Raw genomic sequence first — 18,695 nt, 5'->3', positions numbered from 1 at the left:
TGATTCCATAAGCATTTCCCACAAAATAAAAACTGTACATTAATATTGAGCTTTAGGCCACCAACTAATAATTTTAAATTTGCACAGGACAGAAGATAGTATGCTACTGTGTTTAAGACAATGAATGGACCTTCTGCAGATAAGCATCACTCTTGTTTGCATACTGGCAAGTGAAATGACAAGTGTCCTTGATCTTTGATGATTCTAGGCAGGACAGAAAACTGAGGACCAGAGAAGCAGCAGGTATCTAGGAGTGCTTTCAGCTTGCAGTTTGATGGGATTACAGCCACTTTCATGTAGGGCTCTGTAAGAAGGTCTCGACAGAATTTTTTTTCTTCTACATATGGTCATGATATAGAAAAGATGAAAAGAAGAAATGCACAGTGGCTTCCAGTGCAGCTCATTCTTGGGACATCTATCTAATACTTGTCCGCAGGATTCAAAGTTGTAGAGCCTTTACTAGAGGTGATCCTGGATGCAAGTTAAATCCCACACCTCTATTTATGGGCAGCTTCTCCATGGGTTGTACTTATTCTGCGGTGGAGACAGAGCCATAGAAACCAGCACCCTTCTGACCATGGACATCTCCTGAAAACATGGAGAAACTCCATCAAAAGCTGACATGAGCAGCTTGTCTCTTGAAAAGAACCCTCGACTGACACTGTTCATGCTGTTGGTGATCTAGACTACACTGAATGCCATGCAGAAAGCAGAACATTCATATCCCTTTATTTCACTGACATCTGGTTCTTACTGATTTCTGGTGCTGAGTTCTCCAGAATCATCTCTATTATCCTGGAGCACACCCTCCTCACCTGGGATGTTTCAAGGACAGATGTATCTGCTTGTCGTTTTAACTATCTGGAAGCAAGGAAGGTGCTGGGGTTACAGACCTTGCTTTTATTTATTTTTTTTCCATACCAAAGACTACTTACATAAAAACTCTTTTCAACATTTTTTTTTAACATTAGCATAATGCATCCAGATGCCAAGACAGTGCAAGTCACTAAACAAACCAAGCAATTGCATCCATAAACAAATTAAATTTAGCTGTATGAAGATGTATTTTGGTTACAAGTGAATCTTTCACTGTTTTTATAACCTGAGTATCCTCTCCTGATTGTACAATCATACAAGATCTAAACAAAAAAAATAAAATCTTCCAACACAAAGAACAGACCAACATCAAAGGGCATGCTGTGTTTATGAACACGTTCACTCTCTGCTCCAGTTGCCAAATTTGTTCTTTTCATGCACTGATTATTCGATGATCCTTTACAATTTATCTGGACATACAAAAAACCTACTGTTTTTCATTGACACATCGTCATCCTTCACTATGTTCTGTTTCTTCCCTGCCATAAAGATACGTTGTCTATTCCCTACACTGAGGATGCCTGATGTCTAACCTATCCTTCCAGCCCATTTTTCCACTGATGGACTTCTCCCTGAAAGCACATCACTATGATCGCCAGCGTGTACAGCTTTGTTTCACACCCATTAGGACTACTGACTTCAAACCTGAGAATGCTGCAAAATAGCATGCAATGTCACTTTATCGGTGTCTTCAATAAAAAGCAAGGAGAAATTTAATATAGTTAATAGTTTTCAATTCTATGCACTAGAGCTTTCTGTACTCGAGGCTCAGTATAAATGCATTCCTCTATTTAAAAGTATAGTTTGTGTGCGTGTGTGCTTGAAAGAGGAAAATAGAAGTGTTACAGGCACATAAGCATGTGAATTTACACACCACTGCTGCAATCTCTAGTCACTTTTGACACAGACAAAAAGTACAGTCACACAACTACACAGTCGCACATTAGCTATATTTACTGTGAACTGAAATAGAACTCTCCAAAGAGTAATGCTGAGTTATTGAATACCCTATTTCACCAAAAATGTTGACCATCAGCTGCCATGGGACTTCGCAGCAAACCTGAAGGTCAATACACCTGAGGTATTTCAGACCAAATAAAAAAGAAAAAAAGATAAAATTCCAAAGCTAAGGACTTTTATCCAAGATGTTTTCCCCCACGCATCTATATTTTATATGTAGGATAATCTGATCACAGGCACCTTGGCTGGTTTCAGCTGCAACCAAAAGGCAAAAACTGGAAAAGATTCCTCTCGGAGAGCAGATTTCTGCTACTTGAGAGTGCTATGAATCAACCCTATAATATTATCTCTATTCAGAAATGAATAGGAAGACAACATACTTCTTGGAGTTGTGGTGTAGTCCATTTCCAGCAGGATGTATCACTAAGCACACAGCGGGCTGGGACCGGGACCAGCCCTGGTAACCACAGGGATTTAAGGCACGGCGCTCCACGGAGAACACTGCTGTCGCTTACTGTCAGGTGGAGGCATGGATCACAGCAACAAACTCATATCCAGATAAAACAACTATGGTATCCAGACCAGAGAGGACATAAAATGTAATTCTTAGTCACTGCTGTTTTTCCTTCAGCAATACTCCTGGACTATGACCAGAAAGGAGCAGCAGGCATACGCACATCCTCTGGCTATTTTCCATTTGGTTGGCCTCGGTCTTATCTGGAACAAACTTCAAGAAGCTGGTCTCATCTGTGCCCAAGCCTCCATACCACTGCCTGGAGACTGAACTAGTTGGTAGCTTAATTTATTGTGTTATAACAAATAGTGAGTCTGGAGCTCTGGTGCCCACAAGAGCCATATGCCCGTATCATAACTTTCTCCTTTTAGGGTTGCTTTTCCTGTCCTAATTTATACTTCCTCAGTTACAGCACATACATTTACATGGTTAATGTTCAGATTGCTGAGATTACACCATAGTGATGCATGCAATATAAATGCCTAGACAGATGGATGCAATATCACAGATTTCTGAAAGGAGGAGAACTTGCAAAGCCAGAAGCTCACACTTCAAGAAATCTCATTTGCTAGCACAGAGGTCACTGAAAATAGAACTGAATGCTCAAAAAGCAGCGAAATACTCTTAAATAAAGCACTGCTGACAAAGGTATATATTCTTTCCTAGAAATAGGCTCTAGTCTGTTAGGCTGCCAGGAAATGATCTTAAGACATTCTAATTTTTTTTTTTTTAATTTATGATTTATAAAGAGTAAGTGCAAATCTGTTCTGCAAAGGAAGTCTGTGGCAAAGGCCACTTTGCCAATAGCCTTACTCTTTAAATAAAAAATGATGCTAAAATCAGACACCTAATTAATTACACCAGGATCTGTCCTGCAGCTTTGATGCTGCACATATAACTCATACAATAGATTATTTCTAAATGAGAAGTCACAATACAAGTTTAAAATCACTACAGAGTAAACAGTTTGGACTGATACCAGATGAGAGATCTCTGGAAGAGAGTGTCTCTCTCCAATTATTAATAATACAGCAATAAGACAACAGGTGCTGTTCTGCCAAGCCCACTTGTTATTTTGATAAAACAAACTTGCCTCTCCAACCCACAGAGAAAAAAAAAAACAACCCAGCTGGCACAGAGAGACAGGATCTACAATTGTCCCTTTGATAATACTGCTCGTGATAAAAGGAAAAGTAAAATTGTTGCTCATGACCACCTGCCTCTCCTGAGTAGCGACACAGGTATTGTACGGCAATGCTAATATTTCAGTTTCATAAACCCTGCTTTTCCATTCCTTTCTGGTTAGAACAAGAAAAAAAAAATGCTGGCTTACTGATCTTTAAAGGTTACTGGCAAGATAATGTTGACAGATATTAAAGAAGCTTGCTTGAAAAGATGTAGAGGTCGTAATGAAGCAAGTGATAATTAAGAGCAAAGAAGCTAAAGCTGGTGAAATTCAAAAAGTAATGCATATGTTATAGGAAATATACCTTTCCCACAGTTTGTTTCAAAGTCTCCCTTTGCCTTTCATCTTACACATATTTCAGCACTGTTGTTATGCAAGATGGGGAATCATTCATTTTAATGTGATACTAAGCTTATTACCACAAAAACTGAGAGAGGCTACCATTTTACTGATTATCTAATTAAAAAGCTCTACAATACAAATTCTTCGCAGCCCCTCGCTGCACACAAAAGATTTCATACTGCATCTGAAAAGCCACATGCATATAAAAGCAAAGAATTTGTAAATGATTCTGATTATAGCTTTTTTCTTCCTCTTGTTACAAAAGCCACAGTTATCACTCTCTTTATCCACTAATAAAAGCAATTTAATGACAGGTAGATTTGCTGGTTTGTAGCTTCTTTGAACCCCCAACACACTCACTAAAGGAAAGTAACTTTAGCTAGAAAAGAGATCCTCACAGCACTATGGTGAATAATTCATCATTGCATTTTTCTTTTCATCTCATTTTGTGCCAGTAACGCACACAACTGAAAATATTGCAAAATCTAAAAACAACCACAGACAAGGACTTCCAGCAGCAAAATACACATAAAACTAGCAGGCAGGTTTCCCCAGCTTATATAATAACAGCTTTAGCTCATCAGAACCCCCATCACTCACCGAGGACTGAATTCACTTGAACAAAAGCAGAGCCCAGTCACCAAATGCAGCTTCGCAGGACTCTTAATGCGAGATGCTCCTGTCTGCTGTTCAGTTCACACTTGCCTTTATAACTAAGCCAACCAACAACATTCAGTTGCTGAACCTGATGAATTATAAAACGGTAGCTCCCAGACTCTCATATTTTACATCACAGGGGGTGGTCATCCAGCATACACACTGCCTGTGTACATATATTCTGCTATAACTCATCCTGATAAACACATCAGTGCTGGCAGCAGTGACAGTAATTGGTGCTCAGGATGTACAAGCACAAACCAACAGAGCACACTCCCACCTTCTGCTCCGTGCCACATCGCTACCTGTCAATCACTGCACCTTGTTAAGGTGGAATGATCAACTGCACGTTAGGGGAGCAGCAAAACTCGGAGGAGAAACCATCTACCAGTACCAATCCTTCACAAAAACATTTCTTAATGCAGTAGTAAATATAGCTTTACTATCCTCAAGATACAATTTTCACTTTTTTTTTTTTTTTTTTTTTTAAACTTAAAGACGCGGTTCTTGTTTAGAGACTAACACACCATTTGTAACTTCCACTATTATGGAAATTATTCAGACAAATTCCACGGACGTTAGCAAGGATAACCTAAAAGCATTACTACAGGCAGAACGACTGTTAAAGGCAATATTATGTGTACATTTTAAAAACCTTTTAAAAAATGCTGATAGGTATGTCCTCTAACTTACACATTTGCAATGCTCTTCACTCCTCTAATGTTTTCTTTTTCCATATGCTTTCATTGTTTTTAAACTACATGTATAGATACAAACCAGCAGAACCAAACAGCTAAAACTTAGACCTATTAATACAATCAATTAAACTAAATATTTTCAAATGGGATTAATTACAGCAATAACAATCACAGTTGTTGCATATGCCACAAATTAACACTCACAATTAGCCCCTAATAAGCAAAACTGGTTATAGTAATGGTAATACCCAGCCAGGGATCAGTCACTGGAAAGGCTTTTGTACAGCAAGTCTTTTATGATGGAGCAGAAGTTGCTCTTTCAGAGTTGAGCTCCAGGAATTTTGTATATGTTTTACACAAACTCAAGGCTATTTGTACGAGCACAGAGTGTGACGGAACGTTTTATTCGGGATGATTTTCTATTTCTACATCACTGGTGATGACTCTCAGAGGGCTCCATTTGGAGCCTCAACTTGATCCAGCTCCTTTCATTTCCCATGCTTGTAAAATTCTCCCAATATTTGGTACCACGAAGAAAGGCTGTGCTTGGGAAGGTGCGCACAGTTGTGTGAGCAGTTATGCATCGCCCGGATGCTTTTCCATGAACAACTGGGCTAAGGAATGCAAATGAAGCCTGCGCCGGCAGCCCCAGGCAGAAACCCAACCCTTCTCACCATCTGGACCGACTGATGTGCGTCACGATGTGGGAACAGGGTGTTGCATTTCATGCATAGCAAAAGCAAGTCCTATATATATATCCCTTTTCTCCTGTCCTCAGCTGCTTGTTGCCCCCCATTCCTCATTTGTCTCTTTCTGTTCAGCACCTTCCCATTCTGAGAAAAAAATTCATTAAAGGCCAGAGGCATGAGCAGTGTTCCTGCATGAGCTATGGCCTCTTACTACAGTGGCTGCTATGCAGGAAAGGCTGTGTATAGTTGGGTGGCAGAATATAGGGGAGACAGACCAGGACTCTGTGATATAACCCCCCAGTAATGGTGTTGAGTTCTCTGTCTTTCTCAGAGGAGAGGGCAGCTGAGATCCAATAATTGGATTCTCCAGCAATGCTGACTGGGAATAATCCAATACGGGCAGAAAACATTCCAAATGACAGACCCTGGCTCACTGAGAAGCAGGAAAAAGATCTGTGCCACCAGATTTGGCTTTTAGAGCCAAATTGTATTCTCACAGGTTTAAACATTTCACTTGCAAGTCATGGAGGTTCTCTGAAATGGCCCAAGTACAACAGTTTGCTGTCATGTGCACTAATTAGGGTTTTCTGACCTATTTTTCCTAAAAGACAGATTCAAACCATATGTGCCAGAATGCCCTACAAGGCATCTATTTTTCCTTTTGTTTTGCCTTAACCATTCAGGTTTGAAGAGGCTTCTCAAGAATATATGTAAACATGACACTGCCTTATAATAATTTGGTGCAGTGTGACTGACACAAGTAATGTTTGGTTGAATCTCCTTGACTAACATAGCATTCACCCCCAAATTCAGCTCACATTTACTGAAGCACAGGTTTGTAAAACTGGTCAGTATCACAGTAATGTAAGACACTGCAATATTTCATAGCTGCGTGTAGGTGGCATGCATAAACCACAGTCTGCGGTATTACACAAGAGTCACAATTCCAAGAAAAATTGCTACCGCATTTCACACTTACTTGTAACTTTTTATTAGCTATCCTACCTTCCATGTTACCTCTCCATGGGAAGCATTTCATAGCTGATACTGCCATAATATTCAGCAGCGTGGTGTTGTGTAAAACCGCTACCTTCTTGGTGAATGGATACACTCATGGCACAACCCATGTCCTCAGGCTCTGTTCATACATTCTGGTGCAGAATGTGAGATTTCACATTCAAACTTACTCACTTCACTGACAGGTGTGTGAAAATCCCATATGGCTGCCAGATTTCTGTATACCTACATACACATATAGTATGTATTTTTGAGGCATTTGTAACAAGCACATTTGGTATTGACTTTGAGGTTCTCTGTTTCAAGCTGCAAACTAGAAATGATCTAAAAATGAAAAAAAAGACAAAAGTGTTTCCAGTTCCTGCCAAAACATGACTTTCTTCTATAGTCACATGGACTCTACCGACTACACATCATAGACATCCTATTTGCTATCTAAAGCGAGCACACAGATCACTGGGGAAAAATCAGGTCATTCAGCTGGAATAACAAGAGTAGTTATATTTTCTGCTCAGGAAGCAGCTAAGGAAACTTCAAATTAAGAGTAACTATGGGAAGATTTGATACTATCAGGATCACAGATGAGCTCATGCAGATAACTCGCAACCCAGTGAAGCAAAACTAGATCTCCAGGACCTTCACAGTGTGGACCCAGCATTCCAGGTGAATAAATGTGCACCAACAAAGATAACTTCCAGGCTACGCCAGGTGGTACAAATGATCAGTACACTGGTCAGTAATTCTTGCCATGTGGCCTAAGAAGCCATCATGCAAACTAAAGAGGTGCTTATTCAGTACCTTTTGCATTTCTCAGTTATGCTCTTCAATTCCTTTAGTGAATTTTTGTCAGATTTACACTGGCTAAAGGAAATGCTCTTTCATCTGATAGCCTGTTGATGGCACTGTCAGAAAGTATGTCTAAAGCAAAGAGTCCAGCAGGATTTAAAAAAAAAAGACTAGGCATTTATCAGACAGTAACACCCAGTAAGAACAGTAATAACAAGAAACCTAAATTTTCCAGTGCTCAGGAGATCTAAATAAACTTTGTTTCTTATGGATGTTTCTCCTTTGATCTCAAACTCAACCCACTGCTCAGCCCCAGTCTGCAATACTTCACAACAGCCCAGCTTCTCCTAGGCCCCCTACAAGACAAAACCCAAACCCTCAAGGACTAGAGGTCACTAACCAGGTCATTGCTCACCTTCCTCCCAGCAAAGGCACTAGTTTAGCTCTCCCCTGCTAATCCAGCTAAGCGTTGCCATGAGATCTGTATGAGCTCAGTTAATTGAGACCTATGGTTTCCCAAACCAAAATCAGCTGAGCGTGCTAGTAAAGGTCTTTATTACATTTGTTAAAGGTAACCACTATTACAGGGAATCGCAACACCCTACTCTTTGAAGGGTAGTATGGTGAGATAGGGTTGTCATTGTACCTTTTGAGTACAGAAATCTATCAAACTTTTAATACCAGCTGAAACCACTGAGGACTTACAAATTTCACTAGCTACTCTACTGTTTGTGGTCCGAATCCAATGAGAATTTGTCCTTTTATAAATATATGGTAAAATAGTACCCCACAATGAGTCAGACAGAAGATTTCATTGCTGTAACCTACATACATCATGTGTTGCAAAACAAACAGCAGTGACAATGTAAATGAATTTAATTGCCACAGCAAGGCAATGGAGAAATTGATTTCCTTTCAATGTAGCACACTTGCAATTTCATTTTAGAACAGTTTTTAAATAGAGTTTCAGTTTCTAGGATTAATCCTCATAATTACAAATGAATAAAACTGTATATTTAGATTAATTAATAAATTAGCTGGCACAGGGCTTTGAAGATGTAAAGGACTGTACAAGTGCTATTACTATAATAATATTTTTCTGAATTGCAGTAATTTTCTTTCTCAAGTGACATCTTTTTTGCTCAAGTGCAGAGTACAAGCTCAAGTCCTCTTTCTGAATGAGGTCTGTTTGAAAAAATACAGGAAAAGAGAATCAAAGAGGATATTGAGCTAGGTCTGAATGGACACCCAAGAGAGCAATTCCAGTTGATCAAGGGCAGTGACAAGAACTTGCTTTGCTGGTTAGGAAGGATGAACTCTCTTAATGATGGCTTCATAGTCTCAAGAGTATGAATGATTTTACCAGTAATAAGGAAGAGCTGCTAAAAGGAAGGAAGGCCAGATGGCACTTTCCCTAGAGCCTCTGGAGAGGATGACTGGATTTGAGTTGAAAAGCCTTTGATAGCACCCCATGAACCTGGAATACTACAGCAGCCCATTTATAAACCAGTGGATATCTCAGGAGCAGTCTGAGACTAAGAACTGAGAAACTTGGAGGATATTGTTCAGCATCCACAACTGGGATTGTTTTGTTCTCTGGACTTTCATTTCCCATTTAACCTTGTGTTTTGTATTGTTTTCTTTCTGCTGTTTCCTTTTAAATGAGTTAAATTTGTCTAGAGCTTGATATTCAAATCCAAAGCAAAGCATAAAGGACTTACTAACTACAAGAGCTGGAAAAGTAGCTCAAGATCTTATCAGGTAAAATATTAGATTCAGTAGAAAACCAGACAAGCTGACAAGTTTAAACATTTTTTACACAAACATAAGGTCCAGTCAACTCCTTATAAGCCTGGTGCAGGGAGCAAATGAGTTAACAGCTTTGTATGGCAAAGAATGGTGGAGCGACATGAAGATCCTCCTCCGATTTGCAGTTTAACTCTGCGTGCACTCTGTGGTGGGAGGAGTAGGTGGTTGATCTGGGGAAGAATTACAGCACAGGAATGATACACTTGACTCCTCTGAGGATGGTGATGAAAATCTGTCAGCTTGGCATAGTCCTTCACGTTACCTACAGCACTTACTGACGCATGGAGAAAGCTCTACAGACATCACGGTAAGAGGCATGGTACGTGTGGTGGAGAGATCTGCTTTACTGAAGAAGCCCATGGTAGTGCTGCAAGGAGATATCCATGGAAAGGGGCACAAGATGAGCACACAGAACAGTCTTCATGAGAAGGCTGAAATTCAGGCCTGCATTTCTGGTAGACTGCAAAAAATAAGTTGCATCGCCTGAGGATGCCTTCTGCATTGATTGTGACAATGAGCTAGCACAGGAATCGGTACGCACACACTTTTAGATTAAGTTTTCCCCTCCTACAGTTTTCTTTCAGGAAAGAAAATTTGAAGCCTGGATGACTAACTACAATGCAGATGGCAGAGCAATGTAGAGATACCCATATACTAGCTCCAAATCAGCCAGCTTAGATGACACCATAAGCGAATCTAACCTACTCATATTGGACTCCACGGTTATGCTGTTCCTGGAGCCTGAACATGTAAAGCAGTTTGTGATCCAGACAAGCCAAGGAAGGACAGCAGGTGATACTCAAGCTAGGTCTGTGCCAGCCATTCTTGCAAATTTACTTCTGCAGTTTTTTTGCCATTACTTGTGAATGTGCCAAGAAAGTCCCTCCCAGCAAAGAAGAATATATGCAACTGCAGGAGCATCAGAGTGAAGCATTGCTCTGAAAAGAAAGGAAGAAATAACTGTGCTTCTGGGATATGGCAAAACCTCCTTCAGCTCAGCAGGAATCATCTGTCGCCTTGCATGCTGCACAAGACTGCTGAAACTGCAGATTTACTGTCTTGGCTCTAATGTCAGACAAATTAATTCAGGTTTCACCAGAAACCCTTTTGGTTAGCTAAGGGTGATGATACTCTGGTGAACCTCCTTGGAGGGAACTTTCATGCTGAGTGCATTCCTGTACTGTCTGGACACTTTGAAGGCATGAATGGCAATGATCCCCAACTATGGGCCAGCAGTAACCGTGAACGGGGGATGTCTGTCATCCCATCGTATTTGTACCTGGTAGCTAACTTCCACGGAGTCTGAGCTGAGTTGGGCACTTAAGGACAAGCCACCGTTTTGTAAAGATTGTATCTGATGGGACCGAGGAATCAGGACACTGATTAGATGCTCTGTTCTTGAACTACTTATAGCTTGAGTATTAATTAGCAGTGGGAAAGTGCTCTAAGACCTTTAAATGAAGAAATGAAGAATTAAAGGAGGTGAAATATAAATACTTATTCTCACTCATATCAATACTTATTCTCAGAATCTCTGAGTAAAACCCTACTGAAATAACAAGAACATTTGGTTAATATTATTAATATTAATAATAAATTAATAAAATAATTTGTGATATTAATAATATTAATATTAAAATTTATATTAAGAATTAATTCTTAAATTATACAATGGGATTTATCAGGAAATAATGAAGAACTGAGCAGAGACACTGCACATGTTAAAGCTGAGGATGTTCTCAGCACTTAAATTTGTAGCTGTCTACTCCTATGCTCTGACCACCCTTCTGCTAGACACCTGAACTGGAAACAAATCACATGGAGAATAAAGGCCAAAGAGAAAAGAAAAGTTAAAAGCAGCAGTGGGGAGTAGGAAGCTGATTGCCTTCTCTCCCTTGTGTTTACAACTCCACAGGTTTTTTTAGCAGAGTACTTTGGAAAAGGAAAGCAGGAGAAAATGGCAGCAGCTCTGAACCTGGGACATTTGCTGCAGTTTTGTTCCTGTGTGTCCTGGGATGGACGCTGCTTCTGCAGCTCAGTTTCTCAGCCCAGCACTGCTTCATGCAGGTACTGTGAAGACACACTAAAAATAACGATGTATTTAAATGTTAATGCTGCAAGCCGCCTAAGCAACTTCAAAGCAAATAGTTTTGCAAGAGTTGGAGACTCCAAGCAGTGATTTTCTCCAGTCTTTTTTTCTGCTTTTAACCACAATTAGGAAAATAAAAATCCTTTGGCTTTCACAAAGTTAATATTGCATAGCAGACACTAATATCAGAGAATCGTAGAATCACAGAATGGTTTGGGTTGGAAGTAACCTTAAAGATCATCCAGTTCCAACCCCCCTGCCATGGGCAGGGATATATGTCAGTCTGACGGATATAAGAGGAAGCAATAAAAAAGCACTGTCACTGATCGTGGATACAAATTGAAGGAACTTTTTCAGCTCCAGTTCCCAGAGAACACCCTTATTGGCTTTTAGAACGTAATTTGGGGGCAGAATAATCAGAAGTGACATACTTGAATGAGAACCACAAAAACAAAGTGAGCCTGAGGTCAACATGTGGAAAGCGGACAATCCATACTACTTTGAGTTGGTACCAAACAAGGACTTTAATGACAATGTATAAAAATGCAGTAAGACAATGAACACGGGCTACTTTTGAAGGAAACAATATGACCCTGACAAAGAAAACACTGTCTAGAGCGCAGCATGCATGGACAGGGCAGTTAAGAAGATGACTCCTTGTGGAGATCGTAGCCAGTTTCATATTTTAGTAGATCAGATGTGTCCTGGCAATGTGTGACCCTCTGGATATCATGGTATTCTGTTAGAAAGTAATAAAAACTACATCCCTCAAAGTATCATCAAAGTTCTGGGCATGCAAAAAATAAGTTAGCTTGTACCAGAAAGCTGTGAGGTAAAAAAAAAAAAATCCTTTTGATTTTTACCAGGAAATTTAATTATTTTGTTTCCCAGTAAGCATCCCACTGGACTACTGTACTCCAGCTCTTACCCACTGAAATAACAAGAACTTTTAGGAGGATGAAAAATGCAAATCCTGTGTGTGTGTTTACATTACACTACCTATCTCCTAATAAAAAGAAGAGACTAGTAAATAAAGCTTTTCTGAGTGTGACCAACCAGCAGAACTGAACAAATAATTTGCAGTGAATATATGGTCTCTTTTCTGTTTCTTTTGTTTCATTTTTTAAATGGGCTTTTTGGCTGTTTTCACAAATTAATGATCACACGGGAGTGAGTAGATGCCCTCTGCCTGTAGATGATTTGTGAACATTATGTTGTTAGTATTTACAATATGAGTTTTGCATAACCTTACACTATTTCTTCATTTCCTGCCTGGTGAGGTGTAAATATTAGCACTACATTTCTTGGGCAAATACTCCTATGAAATATGTTAGTTATAAAAATATTACTAACAATAAGTTCATCCAGACATTGGATGGAAGTTAAATGCAAATGATCATAAACCCAGATGAATCTTTCAATTATATATGCATGTTTCTTATAAAGTTTTTGAGGTACATGTTTGGCTTTTCTCAGAAACCTACAAAACATAATTTTGAGTCAAATCGTAATTAAACATTTTTTTGCCTGCAACATAATTCCTATACCAACACTATATAGAATGAAGAATGTCCTTTTATACCCTGCTTGGTTTGCAGTTAATTGATTTTCAAATAAGCATCTTGTTTTAAACTACAAACTTGTTGACTTAAGAAGACTTGGAGAAAGTTAGGAAAAAATCAATTAAATGTATAAAATTGATGTAACATTTAAAGCGTGTTAATATTCATGGAGTCACTTCAGGGTCTTTCTTCAAGTGAAACTATCAGAAATTAAGGCCTTTTTTTTTTCTGGAAGAATTAAATCCATTTAAGTTCTTAATATGCATTAATTTAACACAGTGCTCCCTGAAAATAATCGATTGTCTTTAACTTCCCTTTTACACCTGGTCAACAAAGTTAACGGCTTCCTGTGGGAAAGAAACATCAACTGCCATTAGATTGGATGCTGCAGCCAGAAATTATTTCTGACCTTTCCAACCAAAACAAAATCCTTTTATTTCTCCCCATGTAGTAGTAATACAAGAGACACAGCCTGTGTTCAGTTCATTAAAATTAGGTGTATAACTTATAAAGAAAAATGACAGAGGAACAAGCCATTGAAAACCTCAAGATTAGTCCTTAATATTGTACTGAGGAAGAAAAATGCCATCATACATTATGTAGTCATTGATGACAGCACTGACAGTTCGGAAAACAAAATTTTGAAAAGCTAATATTTTTCTTTGAAGTAATGTTACTATAAGTGAGTGTCTTCTACATTTGAGGACTCTTTAATTATAGTTGAGTGGCAACCTGCTATGTGAAGGCGTGTCCTGTATGTATTGAACTAGGACTAGGATAATTCACAGTCCACTTGGGAAGTTCAGGTGAAACTTGATGTAAGACTCATGGATCTAACTTTGCCAAAAGGTACTTCATCTCTGCAGCTTCATGCTTACATATGAGAGGAGAAAAATAACAGTTATTCTGCTTATAGTTTCTCCATTTCTCTATTTCCAGAGATCTTTGACACTAAGCATAACATAACAATGGATATTTTGCATTCTGGCACTGATAATTTTTCAGACAGCTTTTCTATGCAGAACTAGGAAATGGAGACAGACAGAGAAAGCTGATTTCCCACAATTTTGATATTTTGGTAATTTGCTTAAAAATATATATTTGAAAAATCCCCACTAACCGCCAGGTGGTATGTGGGGTGCGTGCCCAGCCTAGGGGCAGTCCCTGAGCACTGCTCAGTGTGGAGGATGAGGCTGCTCAGCAGCCTGGGAGGGAGCTCACCAGGAGAACGGAGCTGCTAGCAACCAGAAACCCACTTGGACTATGCTGGCGCTTTAGCAAAATCATAATATCCTACCAAAGTTTATCTGACCAAAACATTTTTCCCTTTAGTCCTAATATGAAGGGCAAATAAGTAGAGCAGGCAGGCAGTTTACTGGTAACACAGAAAGTGTTCTATTAGTGTCTGCTAATAAATTGGAAGCAATTCTTTATTGAGAGCATGGTCAAATGTTGGAAGAGGCTTCCTAGAGAAGTGGTTGATGCCCCAGGCCTGCCAGTGTTTAAGAGGCATTTGCACAATGCCCTTAATAATATGCTTTAAATGGGTCAGCCCTGAACTGGCCGGGTAGTTGGATTAGATGATCACTATAGATCCCTTCCAACTGAAACAGTCTATTCTAAATAGAAATATCCACAAAACAATGATTATTAGAACAATTGGGATTTTCTCTGCAAAAGAAGCTACACTCTCAATGACTGACCCAGGAGTTAAATGTTGAGATACAGTCATGTATCTCAGCCCAAGATATTATGGGTTGTGGCTGGTTCCTAAATCAGTGTTTTATGTAATACGGTGTTCACTTCTTTGTTCAGTTTTTTTTCCATCTGTAACATGTAAACAGTGCCTGTTGATAATACCCAGATGCTGCATTGTCAGTGAACAGTTTCTCCTGCTATATGACATGTATCCTTTCCAAGAACAATAAATATTTTGTTAATAGTGTATATGTGAGGACATGCTCATTTTGTCATGATTTTATCAGTTTAGCACAAAACCACTACTGTAAGAGAGAAAACCAAAATAAATATCTTATGGATAACTTCTCAGCTGAGAACATTCAGGGCTTTAGAATGGGAAGAGGAAGACTCAGCATGGTTCCTCAGCTATTTTAGTCCAGATAGCTACACAAATCCTAACCATCTTGGCAAACATAAACCAACCTCAGTTGCATATATATCAGAAAGGAAGAGAATTAACAGGCAATCTTTCAATATATTTTAAGCAAGTTTTCTAACATCCTCTCTCACTTTATGGTCTCCTTTGCAACTCTTCTTATCGAAAACATGGAGATTATCTGGTTGTTCTGCTGCTCAAAGTAACTCCCGAAACAAGACTACTTATCATCTGCCATCAGTAATAGCCAGCTTTTCAGGGATCATCAGTTCAGAGCAAGAAATATTGTGCATCTGTCTTTAAAAACGTATTTTTAGATGGAAGTCTTCTTTTATACTATGAGAACTTCAATTTAAACATTTTCTGGAGCACTTTATTACCAGGCTCGATATGATAAAAAATATGAAGCAATAATGCATCAACAGCTTTGCTAGAGCAGTTTGCTACCATAAGAAGGTTTCTAAATACTTATCTACCTATCCTGAAAGGCAATTTTCATGCAGAGGAATCTTTACACCCTTCACACACACTTCCTGTACACTTAAATGAAGACACTTCCTTATAACATTTTGTTTTCACCAAATGGATAGAATTTGAGCTTTATTTATATTAATACACCTCATGCAAAGTAAGCCAGGTTTGAGGGATAATTTCATACTGCCTTCATTACTAGAGTCCTATGAGAAAAAAAATTTTGTGTCACTCTTCTACATATTGTCTACAGGAAATGTGATTCAAATGACAGATAACTGAAGTCTCTCTAACTAATTTTAGCACAGTCCCCAAGAATTATTTACACAGCTACAGACTTTCACGGGTGAACTACACCCTGATATGCACTGATAAATTATCAATTGTATTTATCTAGTTGTAATGGAAGTGTATCCTGTAAAAGATCTAGTCTGGTTCTCATAGATCCACTTGATTCTCACAGAATCAAAAAATAATTCAGATTAGAAGGGACCTTCTAGAGTTCAGCTCATCCAGCCCCATGCTCACAGCAGGTCCACTTGCTCGGGGTCTTGTCCAGTTGAGTTCTGAACGTACCCAAGGACTGACATTGCACAGCCTCTCTGGGCAGCTTCTTCCAATATCTGATTGCTGTCATAGCAAAGATTTTATACAATTAATTACAATTCTTAATAACTAATTGTAATTTCCTTTGTTGCAATTTGTGTTCTCTGCCTCCCACCCTGTCACTGTGCACCCCTGAGAAGACTCTGGCTCTTCTTTATACCCTCCTTTCTAGTGGCTGAAAACAACAAGAAGATTCCCTTTTCCTTTGAGTACAAAGATTTATTTATTTATGTGAAAAAAAAGCTTAGAGACGTTTAAAAGGAGAAACTGTGGTTTTTAAAATATTTTATGGCTATGAAACATTGTGGAGGGGTAAAATATTTGATGGCCAGCTTGTAAAGGATGACTTTCCCCATCAGTTTTATCCTTCTGTTTCATATCTTTTTTTCCATCCTAATTTTCTCTAGCCCAGCAAAGGGATGCTGCAGTTCAGGATAGGGATCAGAAACAGTGCTGCTGATCAGAGTGCTCTGTAAGTGGAGAAGAGTAATTTACAGCAGTTAAATGGACTTGTCTCTGTCTGCATGAGCAGTCATAGGGGTATTCATGGAAGGTCTGTGCTAAGTAGCAGCACGGGACCAATTAGAAAATGTGGCTCATTTCCTAAGAACTGCTTTCAAAAGCACATCAGCACTGGGAAGAAAGGTGGATTTTAGGTCAAAAAGACCTATTTGTTCCTTTGGCTTCGTTCACCTGGTTTTATCTCTCCATGGTTCATGAAGCTGAATGATATCATATAGTAAAAAAGGTATCTATTAATTAAAAATTGAAATGATATGTAGATTTATGCAAACCAGCACATTGTACAGCATCCAATCAATAATAAATAGGCAAATTAGGGGTGACCCTCAAGTTCCTGGCAGGCTGCCAGTTCAAGAGCTGCAAAGACTGTACAGTACCCACAGGTTGTGTAGCACAGTAGCATCCAGCCGCCTGCAGAGCTCAAAGTGAGCATTTGCTCCTGCTGCTCTGACGCTCTGACTGCAGGGGAAAAATGTACTTTAAAAAAAAAAAAAAAAAAAAATTAAAAAGTCTTTATACCACATGTTCACTTTCTGCACTTCTTTAAGCTCTAATGATATAACGATAGCCTTTGGCTTCCAGTCAGCTCTGCTTTCACACTCACATGCGCTTGTTGAAAGCTGCAGACACTGTCAGGGATGGCTTAATCCCAGTGCCACAGGACCCTGGGCTGGCTACAACTGTGAGGTCGATCTGAAAGGCTTCTGGACTCAAAAGATGGAGGTTTTATTAGAATCCTCAAGTTTTTAATTAGAGAGGCCTCAAACGCTATGTTTATAAATAGTAACTCTGATGTTTCCAAGATGATTCCCAGGCCCGGAGACAGCTTGGAGCAACTCACGTCTGTGCCACCGAACTCTCCTACTGTCCCAAAGTTTAACCTCACCCCTGGGGCTGGTCTTGCACCCAGGCTGGCTCCCAGATCACGTAGTGCTGGGCCAAAATGTGCCAGGGACCCTGCTAACAGCAAGGGCAATCACATCCCAAACAGTATTTACTAGCATATATACTACCAAAGTGGTTGTTTTAAATCAAAGAGAGATTCTACACATGTTTTTTTCTGGCCCATCATGGCCCCATGGGAGAAGAGGCTCCACACCTTAAGTCACGACTGCTTCTAACTCGGGGACTCTGTGAGAAGCAGCAGACCCCACACCAGCACTCCTGTTCTCTCCTCACCGCTCCTCTCTGAAACTCTTGCAGTCTGTGCACAAGCTGCAGGACCCCACCTCCTTTCTGTGATCATTTCACCTGCCAGAGCGTGAGGTTTCTCCTAGCTTTTAGCACTTTCATTCTCCATCATGCAGGAGCTCCCTCCATGTCACCCAGGGGCTCCATCTGACCCAGTCTTCTCAGAAGATGATGGTGAACAACCAAGTAAACCCAAATATTGTCTGTCACACCATCCAGGACTAATTTTAGGCCTTTTAAAATGTCAGAATTAAACCAGAATAAACTGATTCTCTATGATGTTTTCAGAAAGCTCTGATTTTGGATCTGTATCAAGGTGACGTTTCTTCAAAATTGTCCTCTCCCTGTACCTCAAGTCGGACAGCCATTGACTTCTTAGTCCTCTTGCAAATATAAAAAGCATTTTAGCACTTCCACAAACATATTCCCTTCAAGGACAGTAATTGCAACACACACTTTACACCCACGGATTAAGGAATCAGGCACATGTCAAGGGCTGGCCCGAGGAGCACTATCTCAAAACAGGACCTGCACATGTGGCTATTTAATTTCTCCCTTGTTAGTCAGTCTTGATCCAGCTCTGCTTTTGTTTACACACCTACAT

The 18,695-nt window shown here is 39.5% G+C and overlaps 1 protein-coding gene across 24 annotated transcripts in view; it reads right to left on the bottom strand.

Annotated features, from left to right (window-relative positions):
- DLG2 (discs large MAGUK scaffold protein 2) overlaps positions 1 to 18,695 on the bottom strand; it is a 1,035,190-nt gene that overhangs the window by 118,220 nt on the left and 898,275 nt on the right. Inside the window, exon 1 of one of the 24 annotated variants that reach the window (XM_026841938.1) lies at positions 4,479 to 4,818. The exons of 22 other annotated variants lie outside the window; for them this stretch is intronic. Coding sequence is in view for 1 of the 2 variants with exons in the window: in XM_026841928.1 (XP_026697729.1) it covers positions 2,217 to 2,241 (25 nt within the window). In the remaining variant the exon portion in view is untranslated. Of the gene's footprint in view, positions 1 to 2,216; positions 2,588 to 4,478; positions 4,819 to 18,695 lie in introns of those variants that run through there. One more of the 24 variants, XM_026841928.1, reaches the window with a different exon arrangement.

Source organism: Athene cunicularia, assembly GCF_003259725.1.
Source record: "Athene cunicularia isolate RWA chromosome 1 unlocalized genomic scaffold, athCun1 chr1_part1, whole genome shotgun sequence".
Taxonomy (NCBI): Eukaryota; Metazoa; Chordata; class Aves; order Strigiformes; family Strigidae; genus Athene; species Athene cunicularia.
Note: the sequence above shows the minus strand (reverse complement) of the source record. Positions and strands in the feature narration are given on the sequence as shown.